Genomic DNA, 20823 nt, shown 5'->3' with positions numbered 1-20823 from the left:
CTATGGTCGGGTTGTTGTCTCTTTGACACATTCCCCATTTCCATTCTCAATTTTATGTATTTTGATGTATAAATGTAAACTATATACATGTATTTTTTATCAGGGCCTCAATAAAAATTAGACTAGTTCTAATTGAGTTACCCTCTTTAAATAAAGAATTTATTATTATTATTATCCATACAATTATACTTAAGTTATTGTCTGGAAAAAAATGTCTTCGTAAGGTGACGACACCGACAACGTCATAACATTATATGACTGCAAAATTTTGCGGTATTATAGTTACTCAGTATTTTGGTAATCTACTTTATCAAGTTAAAAGCTAGGCTACATTATTTTGGGGTGTCCAAACATGATCCCCTTTTTCACATCCCATCAGTATCATATGCTTATTTTAACTCTTATGAAGGAGTCCCTTCTTATTTCATAGGCTGAAGCCCAGAGTTTTACAAGGGTCATAAATTTAAGAATAGGTGCTGCAACAATTGATGCAGCCAAAGTCTTTATCATCAAAAAATGCATTTAAAAATTACATTAGAATAAATACATTCTGATTATGTTTTAGCAGAGGTCAACAGTGCCAATCATTGACACTGCTAAAAAGGTACTTTCTAGTAGATGTCAACAGGGCTTGCTCTATATTTTAGTACTTTTTGTTTATGGCATATCCCCCATCTGGTAATTAAATTCATTTAGAGAAGATCCCTCTTCTTATGTTATTACAAATAGAGGTCAACAGGGCTTGCTCAATATTCTCCTTTTTTAACGTTATTTGGAAAGTTACATATTGTTGTTTAATTCATACCATATGCCAGGGATATGTAAGGGTCAAAAGGGTTCGCCTTACATTGACATGTCTAAAATTTAAGGTAGAGCGTCAACAGAGCTTAATTGTTCTGCCTTTTTATAATTTTATTTCGAATACAGACATTGAGCAAATTTGTAATATCATATAGATTTATTTTTGTAAGGTAGTCCTAAATATGATTGATATAATTGCCTCTGGACATTAAGCTAGCAACAATCAATCAATTTCATCATAGGTTAGAAAGATAACTTCTGCTGACAAAGATATGTTACAAAATTTGTCATTTTTTTCACAACATAAAATTTTATACCCAAAATTCGACAGCAGTAATCAATTTGGAATAGCATATAGTTTACTTATTTGGTTGAAATAATAAAATAAAAATATATTTCCCAAAATTTATGATTTTTCAACAAAAAACAATTTTTAACTTTTGGCACCTGGAATTAATTTGGAATAGCTCATTACATATATATTAATTTTGTTATAATCTAGCACAAAAAAAGATTCCCTTCCAATTTGTTATTTTATTAACATTAACTAAATATTTACCACATTTCATCCCCCCTCCCTCCTGCCTCCATGTTATAAGATTTCTATAGCTAATAAACAGCTGCGCCATGAGCGCATGATACGCCTGTCACATTTTCAAAGAATAAAGATCAATAAAGTTTAATTATTTCTCAATGTCATATTAGAAATTTATGAAAATCAAAAGGGAGCTTACATCAATAGATATAAACAATCCACCAAAGTTTCATGAGAATTGCTGACAGCATTTTTGAGTTATTGTCCGAAAACTGGAAAATCCCCCCTTTTTTAATGAATAAAACCCCACAACTCAGAAATGTAAAATGTAATATTTATAAAATTCTAAAGGGAGCTTACATCAATAGATATAAACAATTCACTAAAGTTTCATAAGAACTGCTGAAAGCATTTTTGAGTTTTTGTCCGAAAACTGGAAAATCCCCCTTTTTTTATGAATAAAACCCTGTAACTCGGAAACGTAAAATCTAAAATTTATAAAAATTTAAAGAAAGCGCAGGTCAATAGATATAAACAATTCACAACAATTTCTTGCAAGTTGGTGAAAGCATTCTTGAGTTATTGTCCGAAACTGGAAAATCCCCCTTTTTTTAATGAATAAAACCCCATAACTCGGAAACGTAAAATTTAAAATTTATAAAAAACGAAAGGGAGCTCACGTCAATAGATGATATAAACAATTCACCAAAGTTTTATGCAAATTGGTTAAAGCGGTTTTGAGTTAATGTCCGACATGTTGACGACGGGCGGACGGACAGACGGTCAATGGTTTACGGGCGTATAAAAATTTGTGATTTATAAATAATACTCTGTTGATTCAGAGACAAGTTTTCTAGCACAATTTTTATCCAAATTTAACAACAATCAAAGAGACCTTCTTTTATAGATATCAATAACATGTATTAAAATCATGGAACTCTGTTCTGACTAATTGAACGCTATAGAAGTGATTACTACAGAGCAATGCCTACTTGTTAACGGTACCCTAATTAATTTAAATATGATAAACTGAAAACCTACCTCATGGAGTGCTTTAGCATCATGAAAATTCTGCTGGCTTATCTGGAATCCAAATGAATTTTTAGGTGTAGGTCCATCTATCTGGGAAACATTTCTTTTCTGTACAGGTGTTGCATATTGCTAAAAGAACACAAAATAACACCTACACAAATCAAATTAAAAATAGAATTAAACATCATTGTTTGTTCTCATATTCATGGCAACTGTTAAGCAAAACAATGAACGGTTGATTAAAAGTGCCTTTATCATGGTTAGATTAACAAGCTAAATATTACAATCCTAAGTAAGGGTCTTGATTTATCATCCAAAAAAAACCCCTTTTTTCTGCATATATTTCAGTTCATTTTTAGTATCTATGAATTTAATCTTAAAGGTGTGAACTCAAGTTTGTCTTGTAAGATATAACCATAAACCTTAACCTTGTCTTGCTGATCATTTTTGCTGTAAAATTTCTATCTATCTATTACAGTTTTTAAGATATTAGGCAAAAACGCTGAAAAATGGTAAAAATCGTTATTAAAGAGCAATAACTCCAATACGGAGTCGCCTGACGATTTCAGCCTTGTTTGCTTATTTGTAGATCTTGTCTTGCTGATCTCTTTTTCTAATTAAATATTCTTTCTATCTATTATTGTTTTCAAAATAATCAGCTAAAATGAAAATAAAGAGCTGCACCATGAGCGCATGATACACCCGTTGCAGTTCAAAGAATAAAGTTCCATAACTCCTCAATGTCATATCAGAAATTAATAAAAAAAAACTAAAAGGAGGTTATTTTAATAGATATAAACCAGTCACCAAAGTTTCATAAAAACTGCTCAAAGCACTTTTGAGCTATTGTCCAAAAACTTGAAAATACCCCCTTTTTTATGAATAAAATCTCATAACTCGGAAACGTAAAATCTAAAATTTATAAAAATCAAAAGTGAGCTTACATCAATAGATATAAGCCATCCACCAAAGTTTCACGAAAACTTAAACCTCAATACAAATAGTTGACGCAGTCTCCGCCGCTGCCGCCACAGGCAAGACAAAAATCAGATTGATAAGAAGCACAAAAGCATAAAAGACACAAAGTATAGATCTGAGAAATTTACTGAAAGCTAGACCAAAGCCAATAACAACTAATAAAAAAATCATGTACCCAAGACTAAAATGTTGATGAGTACACATCCAACATCCAATGGATTTAGTGTAAAGATGTCATTAACAGTCAAAGAAAAATATGCACCTGTGCAATGCAATATAAAGGTTTCGACAGATTATAGAACCATGAATGTACATAAGTGTATAACAATAATATCTAGTTGGCTTTTAATCTATTGATAACAAAATCAAAATTCAATTCGTTAATAAAATGCTCCGCAGGGCGCAGCTTGATACGACCGCAGAGGTCGAACCCTGAACAGTTGGGGCAAGTATGGACACATCATTCTAGCTTGATACAGCTTTGCATTTGGATTGTGATTAAATATTTGACACAGCATAGGTTTCTGACACAGAATGAATGTGGACTAACTTAAAAATTTTAAATTGGACATTCACCTATTATGGTCCAATATCCAAAATCTAAATACATGGTTAGATTCAGCATATCAAAGAACCCCAAGAATTCAATTTTTGATAAAATCAAACAAAGTTTAATTTTGGACCCTTTTGACCTCAATGTGGACAAAGTTGATAACGGGGCCCAAAAATCAAAAATCTAAATACATGGTTAGATTCAGCATATCAAAGAACCCCATATATTCAATTTTTGTTGAAATCAAACAAAGTTTAATTTTGGACCCCGATTTGGACCAACTTGAAAACTGGGCCCATAATCAAAAATCTAAATACATGTATAGATTCAGCATATCAAAGAACCATAAGAATTCAATTTTTGTTAAAATCAAACTAAGTTTAATTTTGGACCCTTTGGACCTTTATGTAGACCAATTTGAAAACGGAACCAAAAATTAAGAATCTAAATACACGGTTAGATTCGGCATATTAAAGAACCCCAATAATTCAATTTTTGATGAAATCAAACAAAGTTTAATTTTGGACCCTTTGGACCTCAATGTGGACCAATTTAAAAACGGGGCCCAAAATCCAAAAACTAAATACACGGTTAGATTCAACATATTAAAGAACCCCAAGAATTCAAGAATAAAACCCCATTGAAATTGGTCAAGAAATAAGCAATTTATACGAAGTATCTTCTTTTGCACAATACTGTGCAATTAAATATTTCTTGCTTTTGCGCAATACTGTACAATTGACAATTTCTTGCTATTGCGCAATATTGTGCTATTGGATATTTCTTGCTATTGCGCAATACTGTGCATTTGAAGATTTCTTGCTATTGCGCAATACTGTGCAATTGAAGATTTCTTGCTATTGTGCAATACTGTGCAATTGAAAATTTCTTGCTATTGCACAATACTTATTATATAATAATTTACACATCCTGTTTAGTGTGTATCTCCTACCATATCATTATTATTTGCTTTTAAATATAAATCAGAAATAACCAACTTAAAATGGAAAATTTTAAAAGAAAAAAAAAGGAAAAAAAGAAAAAAAAGGAAAAAAAGAAAAAATCCCCCCCCAAAATTTTTTGAACCCCCTTATGATTCATCACCCCCAAACTCAATCCCAGCCTTCCCTTTGTGGTATGGTACCTTGCAGTACAATTTCAGATAGATCCATACACTTGAACACAAGTTATTGTCTGGAAACTAGAAAAATGTGTTTTTTTACCCCTTTTTGGCCCCAAATTCCTAAACGTTTAGGGCAATTACCCCCAAACTCAAACCCAGCTTTCCCTTTGTGATATGGAACCTTGTAGTACAATTTCAGAAAGATCCATACACTTACACACAAGTTATTGTCCTGAAACTAGAAAAATGCTTGTTTTTTGCCCCTTTTTGGCCCCTAATTCCTAAAATATTGAGGCAATTACCCCCATCATCAATCCCAGCCTTCCCTTTGTGGTATGGAACCTTGTGGTACAATGTCAGAGAGATCCATACACTAACACACAAGTTATGTCTGGAAGTTACAAAAATGCTTATTTTTGGCCCCTTTTTGGCCCCCAATTCCTTTACTGTTGGTACCATAACCCCCAAAATCAATCCCAACCTTCCTTTTGTGGTATTGAACCTTGTGGTAAAATTTCATAGAGATCCATTCATTAAAACTAAAATTAGAGTGCGAAAACCAATGTGTCTTCGGACGACGACGACGACACCAACGTCTTACCAATATACGACCACAAAAATTTTTTTGCGGTTGTATAAAAACAATATTCAAAGATCCAATTACATTGTTGAATTGGAAACCTTTTAAAATAAGTTATTGAAATGATCAATAAGTTTACCTGGATCATATCTAAATTATGGGCTCAGTAAACAACATCACTGTAAAAATTAGGATGTGCTATCCTGTTTCTATTAAGTTTTCTACAGGTACAGCCAAACTTCTAAACCTAATCCTTATATCTATATAAGAATTTAGTAAAAGGTTTTAAGTAATTTGTGGTTACAAAATCTTCGACTTATATAATATACCCTAAAACATATGCATTCATTGAAATCCAAAACATTACTACAGACAGCGGCATAGTGAACGAGTGACATATAAACACCTTTAGAAGGTGCCAAAGGAACATCAACGTCCAAAAAAGGAAAATTAACAATAGGGAAGAAAAAATCGTCCCTTTTGTCGTAAATTTTTGAGAAGAGTTACCTGTGTACCCTAATAAAATCACAGAGATATGTCTCGCTTTTTGGTTATTGCGATAATGCAAATGTTGAAATTAAAATAGCAACACTTTAACATGTAAGTTTTGCAAATATTCAAAGTCAATGAATCATGACTGAAGGTACATGGCCAAACAATCTCCATGGAAATGAGATGTTCCAATGCTAATACAACTGCATACCAAAAACCATTGACTTATCATAAGTAGTTCCCTTTAAACAAACCTAAACACAAACTAATACATGTAAACTAAGCAAAATTTCAAATTCAACAAGAAATGATTGTAACAGGATGCTGTTACGAAGTTTCCCAAACGAAGCTCCCATAATTCGTAATTCCCAAGGTCGCCTGACATTGGGCAACGTCCAGTGAAAATTGGTTTGGTCCAGTAAAGTTATATGCATTAGTGATGCCTGGGGACTAACCTTGTAGATCATTCAAATCATCTTGACATGACAAACCAGAATATATATGGTTTAGGGGTGGGGATCTCAACCATTTACAAGATACTAGAACATTGGGGGTGGGGAGCAACCCCTGGGGACTGGCCCTATACGTCATTCAAATGTTCATTACATGAGGAACAGGAATATATATGGTTTAGGGGTGGGGATCTCAACCATTTACAAGATATTAGAACATTGGGGGTGGGGGGAACCCCTGGGGTTTGACCGTATACATCATTCAAATGTTTGAGACATGACAAACCAGAATATATATGGTTTAGGGGTGGGGATCTCAACCATTTACAAGATATTAGAACTTTCTCAAATGGCAGGGGGTCGGGATGACCCCTGGGGACTAACCCTGTATATCATTCAAACCATCTTTGCATGACAAACCAGAATATATATGGTTTAGGGGTGGGGATCTTGACCACTTAGAAGATATTAGAACTTTCTTAAATGGCAGGGGGTGGGGTGACCCCTGAGGACTAACCCTGTATTTCATTTGATGTGCTTTATCATGACAAACCAGAATATATATGGTTTAGGGGTGGGGATCTCGACCATTTACAAGATATTAGAACTTTCTCAAATGGCAGGGGGTCGGGATGACCCCTAGGGACTAACCCTGTTTATCATTCAAACCATCTTAGCATGGCAAACCAGAATATATATGGTTTAGGGGTGGGGATCTTGACCACTTACAAGGTATTAGAACTTTCTTAAATGGCAGGGGGTGGGGGTGACCCCTGGGGACTAACCCTGTATTTCATTTAATGAGCTTTATCATTTAGAACATTTTCAATTAAAAAGATTGTGTCTATCACAAACGGTTTTCAATTTATAATCATTTGAAAATTTAAAAAAATAAAATCCCATAGGGTTCTACAGTAAAACCCTCTTTTCTTTTTGCCCCTCAAAGTACCCCTTTATAAACCCCATTGCACAAACAAAACCCTGATTGCACCACTAGACATGTTAGTCTAACATATTGTGAAACCCTAAGTTAATCTGACAAGCGGTTTTGGAGAACGGGTGCGGACAAGTTCAAATTTAAAAGCGGCTGAAGAAGAAGAAGAAGAAGAAGAAGAAGAAGAAGAAGAATAATAATAAGAATAATAATAATAATAAGAACTGAGCAAAAACAATAAGTCATCCTAAACTTCGTTTGTGAGACTTAATAAACCATAACTGAGGGGGCTGGGTCAAATAATCTCCATTGTAATGAGATGTACCAATGCTAATACAACTGCATACCAAATATCATTGACCTACCACTAGTGGTTCCCCATAAACCGACCTAATCACAAACTAATACAAGAAAACTAAGCAAAAGTTTCAAAGTCAATAGACCATGACTGAGGGGGCGGGGCCAAATAATCGCCATGGAAATGAGATATACCAATGCTTATACAACTGCATACCAATTATCATTAACTTACCACTAGTGCTTCCCCATAAACTGACCTAATCACAAACTAATACATGAAAACTAAGCAAAAATTTCAAAGTCAATAGACCATGACTGAGGGGGTGGGGCCAAATAATCTCCATGGAAATGAGATATACCAATGCTTATACAACTGCATACCAAATATCATTAACTTACCACTAGTGGTTCCCAATTAATTGACCTAATCACAAACTAATACATGAAAGCTAAGCAAAAATTTCAAAGTCAATAGACCATAACTGAGGGGGCGGGGCCAAATAATCTCCATGGTAATGAAATGTGCCAATACTAATACAACTGCATACCAAATATCTTTAACTTACCACTAGTGGTTCATCATAAACTAGACCTAATCACAAACCAATACATTGTTGACGCCGCCGCCGCTGCCCCCGTCGCCATTGACGCCGGAAACAGCATACCTATGTCTCGCTTTTTGACTCCGTCAAGCGAGACAAAAATGAAATATCTAAATCTAGGAAAGGATACTTATTGCTGTTTATATGTGATTTATTTTCAGAAGTTCTTTTGCGTAAATTTTGGCTCTATATTTAGAGTATTCTTCATTGTTTAATGAAAAAATTCATCAAATAAGGGTAAGTATTGTTGAATTTATCAGATTTTATTATGTATCATAGTGTAAATTTTAATCTTAAAACAAATGACTGGTTTGTCTCTACATACTTGTAACTCAATTGACAATTCTCCCTTCCTGGTGTTAACAGCCTCTCTTCTGGACAAAGGAGCCACTTTCTTTAAATGGTTTATTGGTGTACAAGCAGGCAAGACAAGATCATCATTTCTAACTTTTGTCAGAGGTGTACTGTGTAGTGCCTGGTGACCATCAGAAAAATATGGACTATAGAGTAATCCTGGCTGAGATGAAAAAAGTCTGTTTTGTGATATGTGATTGATATTTCTAATGGAAGGTGTAACATCAGGTGGAGAGGGACCTATGATATCATCCTCAGCATCATCCTTAGAACTGTCATAAGTTATGTTATTTTCATCAATGTTGGATTTCATCCTTTTTTCACATGTTCTACTAGCTTTTGAAGATGAAGACATTTTTTCACAATATTGGACACTGAAGCTAACACTCTTATTTGGTTTCATGGAATGACATATTTGTTGCAACTTTTGTATATTCTTAAATTCAATCTGCTCTTGCCTTTTTATACCAACTTTGTTTCTTTCTTTTACAGTCATTTGTTTATAAACCTGTCTACCAGTCTTCCAATCTCTTATATTTTTACATAAAGGTACAGGTTTACAAGGTGTGATGGTAACATGCTCATCACCTACTATTGAAAAATGCAGTTTTCTGTCCTTGTCTATTTTATCAAGAATATCTCCGGAGTTAATAAAGTAGTCGTCTGCTGGACAAATAAAGCCTCTCCATTTTGCTATATTGTCACTCCAAAGATGACTTTTAAACTCAGCTAACTCAGACAACTGAAAGAAAATTTGTTTGATAGTAATATTAAACTAATATACATGCCAAGGATACACAGAAATGTTAGTAATATAGTAATAACTCATAACTATAATAAGGGTGAGTTTGTAAGATGAAACAAGAATGCACATTAATCCAATCATAAATCTTACACCACCCTCCTTTTGACCCCATGGTAAGTTTTAGCTGTGCTGCTACCACCTCTCAGACCACATTCTACATGTTTATTTAATGGTTACCTCTGCTTGCCTTTCCTTAGTGTAAAAGTGTGAGTTTGCAACTTCTATGTAAGGAGTCTCAACCAGGTCCTGAGCCAGTTCAAATAACTAGTTCAGAGTCTAGTGAAGAAACCATTACAAATACTAAAGGCTGAATAAAAACTAAATACAGGTTTGGGCCAAGTAAATCCACAGTTTAATGATAATTCCAATTAGATGCAAAGATAATTGGCAAATATAGCCAAAGACAAAATAATATAGATCTGCAAAACTGTGGTACTCCAAAATTTGCCCAAACCTGTATAATAGTGAGTAAAAATTATTTTAAGGACGACGATGTGAAGGCTGTAGCAAAAGCATGCATCACCTGATGACGGTAAGACAAAGATGGGTCCAAATAGGAGCTAGGATGACCTCACCTGGTAGGCCACATTCCAATGCAAAGGATCCCCACCTCTGCGAAAACTATGACCAGAGTATTGGTTGCTATCAATACCTAAAAGGTGTAGAGTGTGTTTAAATCAAGCCAAAAAGGCTGGATATGTAAGTGGGGTAACTAAATGTTTGTGTAAATAAATGAATGCAGGACATGGGGTTGTATTATTTAGAACCATATTATGTAATAATAACAATGCCCCTGCTGGACAAAAAGGGGAATCATGAATTCTGGGTAGAGGGATCTCAAGTACTCTTTGTGCATATTGAATGTTCTTAGTTTTGCAGATTCTCAAAACAACACCTTTGGGTTGGAAAAATATATCCTGCCTGCTTAAGTGCACCTTTGGGTCAAACTGGGATGGAGAAGGGATCAAAAGGTTAGACTTCCTAAGAAATGAGAAAAATGCAACTAAAGAAGCTGCCCAGAAAGCCAAGTCCCCAGTACATGAAGGATTGGTGGTGGTAAAATATATCTCAGAATAGATTGGGTGATGGGTAACTTCCTATTGCTTACAGTTCCAAGGACCCTTTTTGCCCCCTGCAAAACAGAATGTACAAAATGACCAGCTAAAGGATCTGGTAATCCTGCTTCAACATGAATTAATTTAATAATAATCAAATAATTTGAAATACAGTTATATTGCAGCTTGTGAGATAAATATGCTGCATTCTCATTTGATAAAGGAAATAAAGGTATTGCAAACATTATACAAAACTGTACATAAGACTTTAAATAAGTCATGTATGTCTTTTTCGTTGATTCCGCAAATGTATTATAACATGTTGATCGAGTTAAGCATACCCCACTCATAATTTAAAGTATCGGAAAACAGGTAGTAGAATATCGAAGTCTGACAGTTCCAAAAAGAGCAGATAAATAACAACTCATCCCTGTTGAGCTACTGACCATGCCAAATGTGAAGTCATTCTGTTCAGTAGTTTCTAAAAAAAGTGTGACCAAAAGTTTTAAGTTCATACAACATATTGAAAAATTCAAAGAATTGGCAAACAGAAAAAAATGAAAACAACACTTTATAAATTTCATGTGTTAGTAGATATCTGACAGATCATTACTAAACAAATGGCTGGACAGACAAGCTGATTGCAATAAGCCCTCATATAATTGTCAACTATACACGATGGCAGAAAATATTACCTAGTATAAGAGCTTTCTGTTCACATGTTGCCACTATTACAAATCTCATAAAAAGTCAAAGTCCATTAATATATAATTCCTGTGATAAGCATTTGCTCCAAGAGCTCATAATACACGTTTATTGTGCACATTAAAATTGTTGCAATAATAAAATGGAATATTTAGAAAGCATTTAATCAGAAGTAAATAAATGTGGATTGTGTCCACATGTGGACACAGATGATGTTCCCCGCTTGCATATCATATAGTTATAAAGGGACATAACTGAAGAACGGTAAATGTGACGCTACCCAAATTTGAACTTGATCTGAGTTTTGTGGTAATAAGCATTGTGTGTAAGTCTCATAACATTTGGTTGAGGCTAACTTAAGTGGAAAACAGAAACTAAAAATTCAGCAATTTTTCTATTTGTTAACACGCATCACTCTAGAACGGTTGTGTATATGTTTAATAACATTTGGTTGAGACAAACTAAAGTTAGAGAACGGAAACAAAACATTCAGCAATTTTTATGTTTATAAAGGGACATAACTCAAGAATGGTAAAAGTGACACAACCAAATTTCGTACTTTATCTGTATTATGTAGTAATAAGCATTGTGTATAAGTTTCATAACATTTGGTTGAGGCAAACTAAAGTTAGAGAACGGAAACCAAAAAATTGTACTTGATCTTAGTTTTGTGGTAATGAATATTGTGTATTATAAGGTTTCATAATGTTTGGTTGGGGCAAACTTAAGTTTCAGAATGGAAACTAAAAATTTTGCAATCTTTCGATTTATAAAGGGGTATAACTCAATAATGGTTAAAGTGACACTACCCAAATTCAACTTGATCTGTGTTTTATCAGTATAAGGCAAAATTAAACATTGCATTGTATAAAGCATTGATTGTAGTTGATTCAACTATAATCATGGACAAAGGAAGATAACACCAAATTTAAAAATTACTTGAATAATATGACATTGATATTTTTAGAAATTACATTTAGTTTTAAGACAAACTCAAGTTAGAGAATGGAAACGAAAAACTCAGCAATTTTTTCATTTGTAAAGGGGCATAACCCTAGAACAGTAATCAAACAGCTTGTAAGCACTGAATGGTAAAGATTGCTTTAATTTATCAGTAGGAAGTAAAATTGAATATTGCATTGTATAAAGCATTGGTTGTAGTTGATTCAACTACCACAATGCACAAAGAAAGATAACTCCAAGTTTCAAAGAAGAATTTGAAATATTTTTAGGAATGAAGGGTAAAAATTGCTTTAATTTATCAGTGGAAGGCAAAATTAAACATTGCATTGTATAAAGCATTGATCGTAGTTGATTCAACTATAATCATGTACAAAGGAAGATAACTCCAATTTAAAAAATTACTTGATATTATTGTACTTATATGTAATATAAGTACTGTTTATACAAACAGCCATTCCAGCTCACACTTAATAATTAATGTGATAATAAAGATGCTGACATTCTGGATACATCTAATCAACATACACAGACCACTTGTTATATCTTGAGGTTAATTTCCCTGGCATTTGACACTTTGAATTTACAACTGGAATCTCACTAGGAGGCACACTAATCCTTTCTTAATCAGATACATGTCATAAATAATCTCTGTTGGTGAGGAAATGCAGATTATGATACCAGATCTTATAAATAATTAACCACTGGACGTTAAGCAACCAACAATCAATCAATCAATCATAAAAAATTAATTACACAACAATTAGTATATTATCTAAAGGTCAGTGAGGCCAGACTCCTCCCACTGAATGATTGATGTACCATATCTTTGTGTAAAGCCATATACATGGTCTTTGTATAATCACTTTCTTGGTTCATAGCAGTCTTGACTAGTTGATATAGTTTTACAGTGCTATTATTTAATTTACCGCCCACCATCCACCTTCCTAACACCTTCAATAATGGTTCATGACAAGGAAAACTTTTCAGCTTTTACTAGTGATATATATTTTATTTAATTAATTTTAATTCCTTGATGGAATTTTATCACTGGTTATTTCTAAAATTTCATTCATCAGCATGCATTTCGGGGACAAATTTTATCAAATTTATTCCAGCGCCTGTTTGATACTGCATATGAGACGCCTACCCTACTGAAAATGTCTATGGGATTCCACTGGATTTCCAGTGAAATTACACTGGTATTCAGTGGAAAAAAATATTCCAATGGAATCCCATTAGAGTTTCATCCAAAACATCTGGAATATTTTTCACACTGTAATTCCAATGGAAAATCAGTGAAATTTCCAATGAAACTTCCAAAGAACTTCCAATAAATTTCCAGTGGAATATCATTGTTTATATTTCAGTGGAGTTTTGATTTAATGCAAATATTCCAGTGGAATTTTGGACTTAGAAATTTAAAGGAATTTATTACTTCTAATTCAAACTTTTCAAGTTAATAAGTGCATGATTATTATATAAAGGATTTAATTTGTAAATATATAATTTGCTGGCCTGATAAGAAATTAAATATTATAATATTTGAGATAAACATTTTCTATCAAATTAGTTAAGATTCTGTTTGATTTAATGAACAAAAACAATTAAGATTCTTTTTGAAAAATGTGCAAGGCCCTTAAAAGGGCCGGTTTTAAACAGATCTGTTGCAGAAATTATCTTCAGTCTGTACGAATTGTTAGGATATATACTCCGTGTTTTTCTTCAAGTGACCATACTGGCAACTGCCCTGCACTATAGACTACATGTATACAATAATATAATTATTTCTCCTTTGACTTCAACATATTCATTCACTGTTACTAGTCAAGTGTTCTTTTGAGAAAAACAAAATTGAACGGGTTTCATTTTCCACATTGTTCTATAAACTGTTTCGGTATCATAACTGATACATGTATCCCAATGGAAAACAATGAATGTCCAATGAAAATCCCGACCAAATTTCCCAGTGGTAATACAGTGGTATTCCAATGGAACTCTGATGGAACTCCACTGGTATTTTCAGTGAAATCCCACTTTACATTTTCAGTAGGGTAGTCTCATCACCAAAGTGGAGAACCCTCGCTTCACATTTCCCGGCCTCAGATGAGACTCCTAGTCTCATCACCAAAGTGGAGAACCCCCGCTTCACACTCCCCGGCTGACGTATTGTCGGGCAGACAGGTTCTTCCTCACATTGGAGGTTGCAAGCTGACTTGCTCAGGCAGGAACTCAAAAATTGTCTTGTATGCTGAGTGTTTCCCTAGGGCCAAAACCAGATTGATTAGTTGTTTTTTATAATAAAATTATTATTCATTCTAAAATATTTTTCTGCTTTAAGCCAGAATGATTTTGCTGAGACTATGTTTTTGTTTTACACACAGATACCCCTTTGGTGACATTTGGTATAGTTTTTTGGAGTTGATATTTGCTCAATTACAAGGATGAGATCGTGACTTTAATTGAGATTTGCTCTATTTGGAGAGTTTTACTATAAATAATTGTGGGTTGTCAGGACTTGCTCATCAATACAAACAGAACATATTTTTACCTGAAAAGTTACATCAGTTAAAATATAGGTTGATGTGATCATTAAACATTTCATCTTATCAATGGAAGGCTTGCATATACCTAGCTACCTTGATCTTTGGAAAAGGTAAATAAAAATGTCTCTAGAAATTTAGTAAGCCTTCCACTGGTGACCTGGATGTTTTGATCACTGACACTAGAGACATAAACAAGGAGTATTTGCAGACCACTCTAACAACTATACAAGAATTAGACAACCTCACACTTAAAGTACAGAAACGATATTTCACTTTATGAGACTCAATAAATATACAACATTAGACTGGAGAAAAAATAAAAATATGAGACTACAAAAATATTATAATACGAGACAACAGAATACAAACTTGGTTTGTTTGTATAAATAAGAAAAAAAAATGAAAAATTTAGCAATTTTTCCATTTGTAAAGGGCATAACTCTAGAACAGTAAAAGTGACGGCACCAAAATTCAAACTTGATCTGTATATTGTGGTAATAAGCATTGTGTATAAGTTTCATAACATTTGGTTGAGGCTAACTTAAGTTATAGAGAACAGAAACGAAAAATTTAGCAATTTTTCCATTTGTAAAGGGGCATAACTCTAGAAAGGTAAAAGTGACGCCACCCAAAATTCAAACTTGATCTGTATTTAATGGTAATAAGCATTGTGTATAAGTTTCATAACATTTGGTTGAGGCAAACTAAAGTTAGAGAACGGAAACCAACTTTGGGATGTACGTACAGATGGACAAGGGTAAAACTTAATGCCCCCTCCGCTACGGCGGGGGCATAACAAAAGTGCACATGCTGAAATGTCTTGCCTGCTTTACTTATGATTGAATTTATGTTGCAAGTCTGTAATATGAAGGTTTTACTGTAAGTATCGCATAAACTTAACATTATCAATGATCCATCAAATTGAGGTCAAGATCAAATGAACCATGTCTACTGCTTATTGTACATGGAAAAAATACCAAACCACATAAAAAATGAACATTAACTAATTGACTAATAAACCATGAAAATAAAGTCAAAGTCATATGAAATAGGACAGACATGTACACCTTAAAATCATTCCATACACATAATATTGTTGCCCTTTTGCTTATAGTATCTGAGAAATAGACCAAACCACAAAAACTAAACATTGTCCAATAAGCAATGAAAATGAGGTCAAGGTCAGATGAAAAAGAGGGACGAAAGAAACCAGAGGGACATTCAAACTCATAGATCGAAAAACAAACTGATAACGCCATGGCCAAAAATAAAAAGACAAACAGACAAATAATAGTACAGATGACACAACATAGAAAACTAAAGACTATAAGCAACACGAACCCCACCAAAAACTGGGGGTGATCTCAGGTGCTCCGGAAGGGTAAGCAGATCCTGCTCCACATGTGGCACCCGTCGTGTTGATTATATTATTACAAATCCGGTAAATAGTCTAATTTGGTAAGTCACATTCGTGAAAAGGGAAGGGTATTGTAGTTACGACATAAGGAACATATCCGATATCATCTGTGAAACGGTTATTCCATAACGGTCAACCAACTCGTGATGGCGTCCGTAAAATTTACGAAGGGATGATTTCAACTTCACCATTTGGAACTCTTGGTTTAATAGCTTCCTTGTGAGCAGCAATCCTCTATCAAGGAAATCATGATATGAAACACAAGCCCGGGAATATCGTATCAGTTGGGAGATATATACTCCGTATGCAGGCACTGCTGGAATGTTGCTACATAGAAATGGAAAGTTCACAATTGGGAAGCTGAAATCATCTCTTTTGTCGTATAGTTTTGTTTTCAACCGACCCTCATTGTCAATTTCTAGATGTAAGTCAAGATATGAGGCAGACTTAACTGTATCTGTAGTATCCTTTATCTCTAGTTCGATGGGATAGATTCGTTCAACATAGTCACCAAATTTTGTACTATTTAGTGAGAGAACATCATCTATATAGCGGAACGTAGAGTTAAAGGATATTGCTAACTTCTTATCTTTCTTCCTAAGAAGTTCCTGTATGAAGTCAGCCTCATAATAATAAAGAAACAAGTCCGCAAGAAGAGGGGCACAATTGGTTCCCATTGGAATTCTGACAGTCTGTTGAAAAACACGTCCTCCAAACGTAACAAATATGTTGTCAATCAAGAAATCAAGCATCTTGATAATGTCAGTTTCAGAGAATTTTTTGTTTGAATCAGAGTGATTCTTTACAAAGTAAGATTTATCCCTCCCCAAGACAAGATACTTGTATCTACGTTCGCCATTCTTTTTAATGAAACAAAGTTATACCAACTCTTTCAATTTGTCTTTTAGTTTGGAATGGGGAATACTTGTGTAAAGTGTAGAAAAGTCAAATGGTTTAATACTATTGCAAGATGAGAGAGTCTTTGATTGCATGTACTCTAAAAGATCTTTGGAATTTTTTAGTATCCACATCTGATTCACCCCACCTCTAGAATAGGCAGTTTCACAATAACTTTGGAGCCCGGCTTTGATTGCTGATAAAATAGATGTTAATAATTTAGAAAGAGGTTTCGTGAAGCACTTGGAAGACCCAGCAATATACCGTTGTTTGTAAGGACACTTATGTAGTTTAGGTATCCAATACAGTGATGGAAGATACAGTTCTTCATCTTTGGTTGAAATTCCAAAGGAACATAGAACAGACCTATGATTATCCAGGATTTCCTCTTTGGTAAGTGTCGTGAGGGTATATGTTGAGTTTCCAAGTGAATTGTTAATACCTAATTCATTTATCAAGCAGTTTATGTAATGATATTTACACACAAAAACGATGTTGTTTGGGGCTTTATCTGCGGGGACAACAACATATTTGTCATGGAGGTAGATCAAGTGTTTTGCAACATTTGGGTCTTTAAAAATTGTAGTAGCGTGGGTATTGATATGCCCATTTAGTTTCTTAATTCGGATTTGTATCAACGACCTCACAGCCTTAATCCATTCGGAAAGAGTATCTACGTCTTCTTTCTCGTGTTTAGCCCATTGCCTGGCATAATCCTCGACTGAATCCATCAGTATTTTGAAGTTGTATTTCCAATTGATGGATTTAGGCTCACGATATTTCGGACCTTTGGATAACAAATTTCGCAGGGAAGTGTTATTGACAATGTTGAGGTCTCCGGTAATAAAGTGGCCAGCCGGATTATATGTGAATTGGGAACTAGCACAGGTGCAATCAGGAGGTTTAGACTTGAAGTCGTCAATGTTGAGATCATGCAAAACGTGTTTGTAATTGAAAATTTGAGTTGCAATTGGTTTGGTATAGGTATAAGAAATTATTGGTACAGACTGATCTTTAAAATAAGGAGGTATTTTCGACTAAACTAATTTATGATGAAGGATATTGCCTAAGTTGACGCCATCGAGACCTTTGTTGGCAAAGGAAAATTTAAGAAAAGATCTTTTCTCTTTTTCATCTTTTCCAATGCGAACTGGTTTGAAAAGTCTGTGACTTGCAATATCCGAAATGATAGCTGTAAGTTTGTATTGGTTTGAATGAGGGTTTGTAACAGTGGTTTCCAAACATAAATTGAACAGAGAATGAAGTTTTGAAAGGGGTATAATGAATACAGTTTCGTGCGAATGTGATGAATACCTAATGGCTTTTGTATAAATGGCAGCAAGTCATTAATAGAGACATCATGCAAAGTAGGTGATGTATAATGAAGATGACCATGACTGAGTCTACGTCGAGGAGTAGAGTTGAAAATATTCATCACATTCACCGAGCTACAGGAAGGACTAGATAGAATACCTATACCATCAATTTTGTCATTGCAACCATATGGTGTTGCAGTTCCCAATTGTCGAATCCAGTAGTTCTCTTTTTGTCTACGGAGAGACGTGGGAAGTTGAGGATTGTTAGTCTTGTGGTATATTTTTTTGATTATACGAACTGTCATAGAAACAATGGAATGATCAGGTTGATTAAAATGCTGGTACAGAATGTCGTTTGCATTGAGGTTGATATCTGATCTATGGCCGCACATATGTTTGTTTAACCTTCCTTTTGTTTCACCGACGTAATCCAATCCACAAAGGTTACACTCTAATCCGTAAACGACATTTTTATTACAATTCAGATCATCATAACTTCTAGTAAAGTAAGACTTTTTAGTTAAATTGCTAGTGAATTGAGCGTCTGTTATTAAAATTTCACAAGTTTTGCAGCCATTAGTTCCACATTTCGAAATGAGACAGTGTTGTTCAGAGTCATCACAATCCAAAATGTCTTTAAGGAGAACTGAACATGGCTGTGTATGTGTACTATTGCTATTTTCACTAGTATGATGATCTGAATGAGTCATGTTTGGGATATTTGTCATGTCTGGTGATGAGGGGACACCTGCCTTATCAGACGACACCGTGTCCATGGTGACGTCTGTTTCGGACGTTTTTATACTGGGCGACGTCCGAACCAGTATCCTGTTAGATCTTTGTAAATTCATGCAATTTTGCTACTGGGCGGATGATGTCCTCGGGGACAAAATGTCCACCAGCAGAGACGTCAATTTAACCTGGATCACTGAAACCTGCCAGTGGTACATGTACATTTAACAATCATTTCATACACCAAATATAGATGACCTATTGCTTATAGTATCTGAAATGCGGACTTGACCACGTCAATTTAACCTGGATCACTGATCAATGAAATGAGGTTGAGGTCAGGTGAACTGTGTCTGAAAGACCTTGCAAGGAACCAAGGTATCCTATTACCCATCTTAATAAAAAATATAATTCTTGTTCAACCAGTCGCTGAACCAATAAAAAGGAGGTCATGGACAATGTACATTTGACAGACAGAAACTTCGTAACATTAGGTATCTGCATACAAGGTATGAAGAATCCAGATCTTCAACCTTCTTATATATAAAGCTGTATACAAATAGTGTATGATGGTTGCAACAGGATTATAATCACTATATGTCCAATGCATTCAGCACCTTTTGTAACAGGTGAGAAAAAAATGGATCTGTAGAAAAACATACATTGGGATACTCTTAAGTGTATGAATATTGTGTCAAATATGACTTTTAAAAGTCCCATAACTCTGGAATGACAAATCAGAAAATTTTTTAAATTAAAAGTAAGTCTACATTCATCAATTCCAACAACAGTGTTAAGCTTGTAGTAAATTGATCCAAGCCTACTAAAAAGTGAAGGACGTATAAAAAATACCTTTCATTTATCTGATGGTCTAAGTCTCATAACTCTGGAATGACAAATTGGTTAAGTATTTTTAATTGAACGATTGATTCTTCACCAATTCCAACAATTATAAAAAGTCGCATAACTCTAGAACAACAAAACAAAAAATTGTCAAAGGCAAAAGTGAGCTTCCTTCCATCAATCCTAATTTTGTTATAGAATTAATTGAGAATTGGTTAAAGCAAATTTGAGTTATCCTAGAGTGTTGACAGACTGAATGGCCAGAGACCATAACCTTATTGTCCTTCCCTTTGCCTATATGACACTGCTCAGTCAATCCATAATTCTTGAAACAAGGTAGCAGACATTATCCTTGATCACGGATCCACAAAATGAGGTCAAGGTCAGGTGAACCCTGTCTCATAGACATGTGGACCTTGCAGGGAACCATGATATACCAAATACAGTTATCCTATAAGTCATTATAAGTGAGAAATTCACATGACAAAAAACCTATAAATTTTTTTCAAACAGTCACTTTACCATGAAAATGTTGTCAAGAATGGACATATGACAGACGGAAACTTCCTTACATAAGGTAGCAGCATACAAGGCATGAAGCATCCAGTTCTTCTTCCCACTGAAATATAAATCTTTATACAAATAGAATCTAATCCCTTTGTCTCCATATCTGTGATTTTTGTTGCAGGAGAGACAAAAACTGTTTGGTTAATCGATGACACAAACCCACTATTAGGGTTCAATGACAAAAATTACTAAGGTAAAACCATGGGAAACCTGAGAAAGTATAATTCAAATCTGTTCTTAATAA

At 34.3% G+C, this 20823-nt stretch overlaps 1 protein-coding gene across 5 annotated transcripts in view; it reads right to left on the bottom strand.

Moving 5' to 3' along the window:
* Positions 1–20823, bottom strand: part of LOC127724637 (uncharacterized) — a 640225-nt gene that overhangs the window by 340921 nt on the left and 278481 nt on the right. For all 5 annotated transcript variants that reach the window (XR_007992624.1, XM_052231644.1, XM_052231645.1 and 2 more), the window contains exons 17-18: positions 8708–9478; positions 2378–2497 (exon numbers count right to left, since the gene is read on the bottom strand). Coding sequence is in view for 4 of the 5 variants with exons in the window: in XM_052231644.1 (XP_052087604.1) it covers positions 2378–2497; positions 8708–9478 (891 nt within the window). In the remaining variant the exon portion in view is untranslated. The remainder of the gene's footprint in view (positions 1–2377; positions 2498–8707; positions 9479–20823) is intronic.

This window comes from Mytilus californianus, unplaced genomic scaffold (genome assembly GCF_021869535.1).
Source record: "Mytilus californianus isolate M0D057914Y unplaced genomic scaffold, xbMytCali1.0.p SCAF_14, whole genome shotgun sequence".
Classification (NCBI taxonomy): domain Eukaryota; kingdom Metazoa; phylum Mollusca; class Bivalvia; order Mytilida; family Mytilidae; genus Mytilus; species Mytilus californianus.
This window is presented reverse-complemented; position numbering and strand designations above follow the sequence as displayed.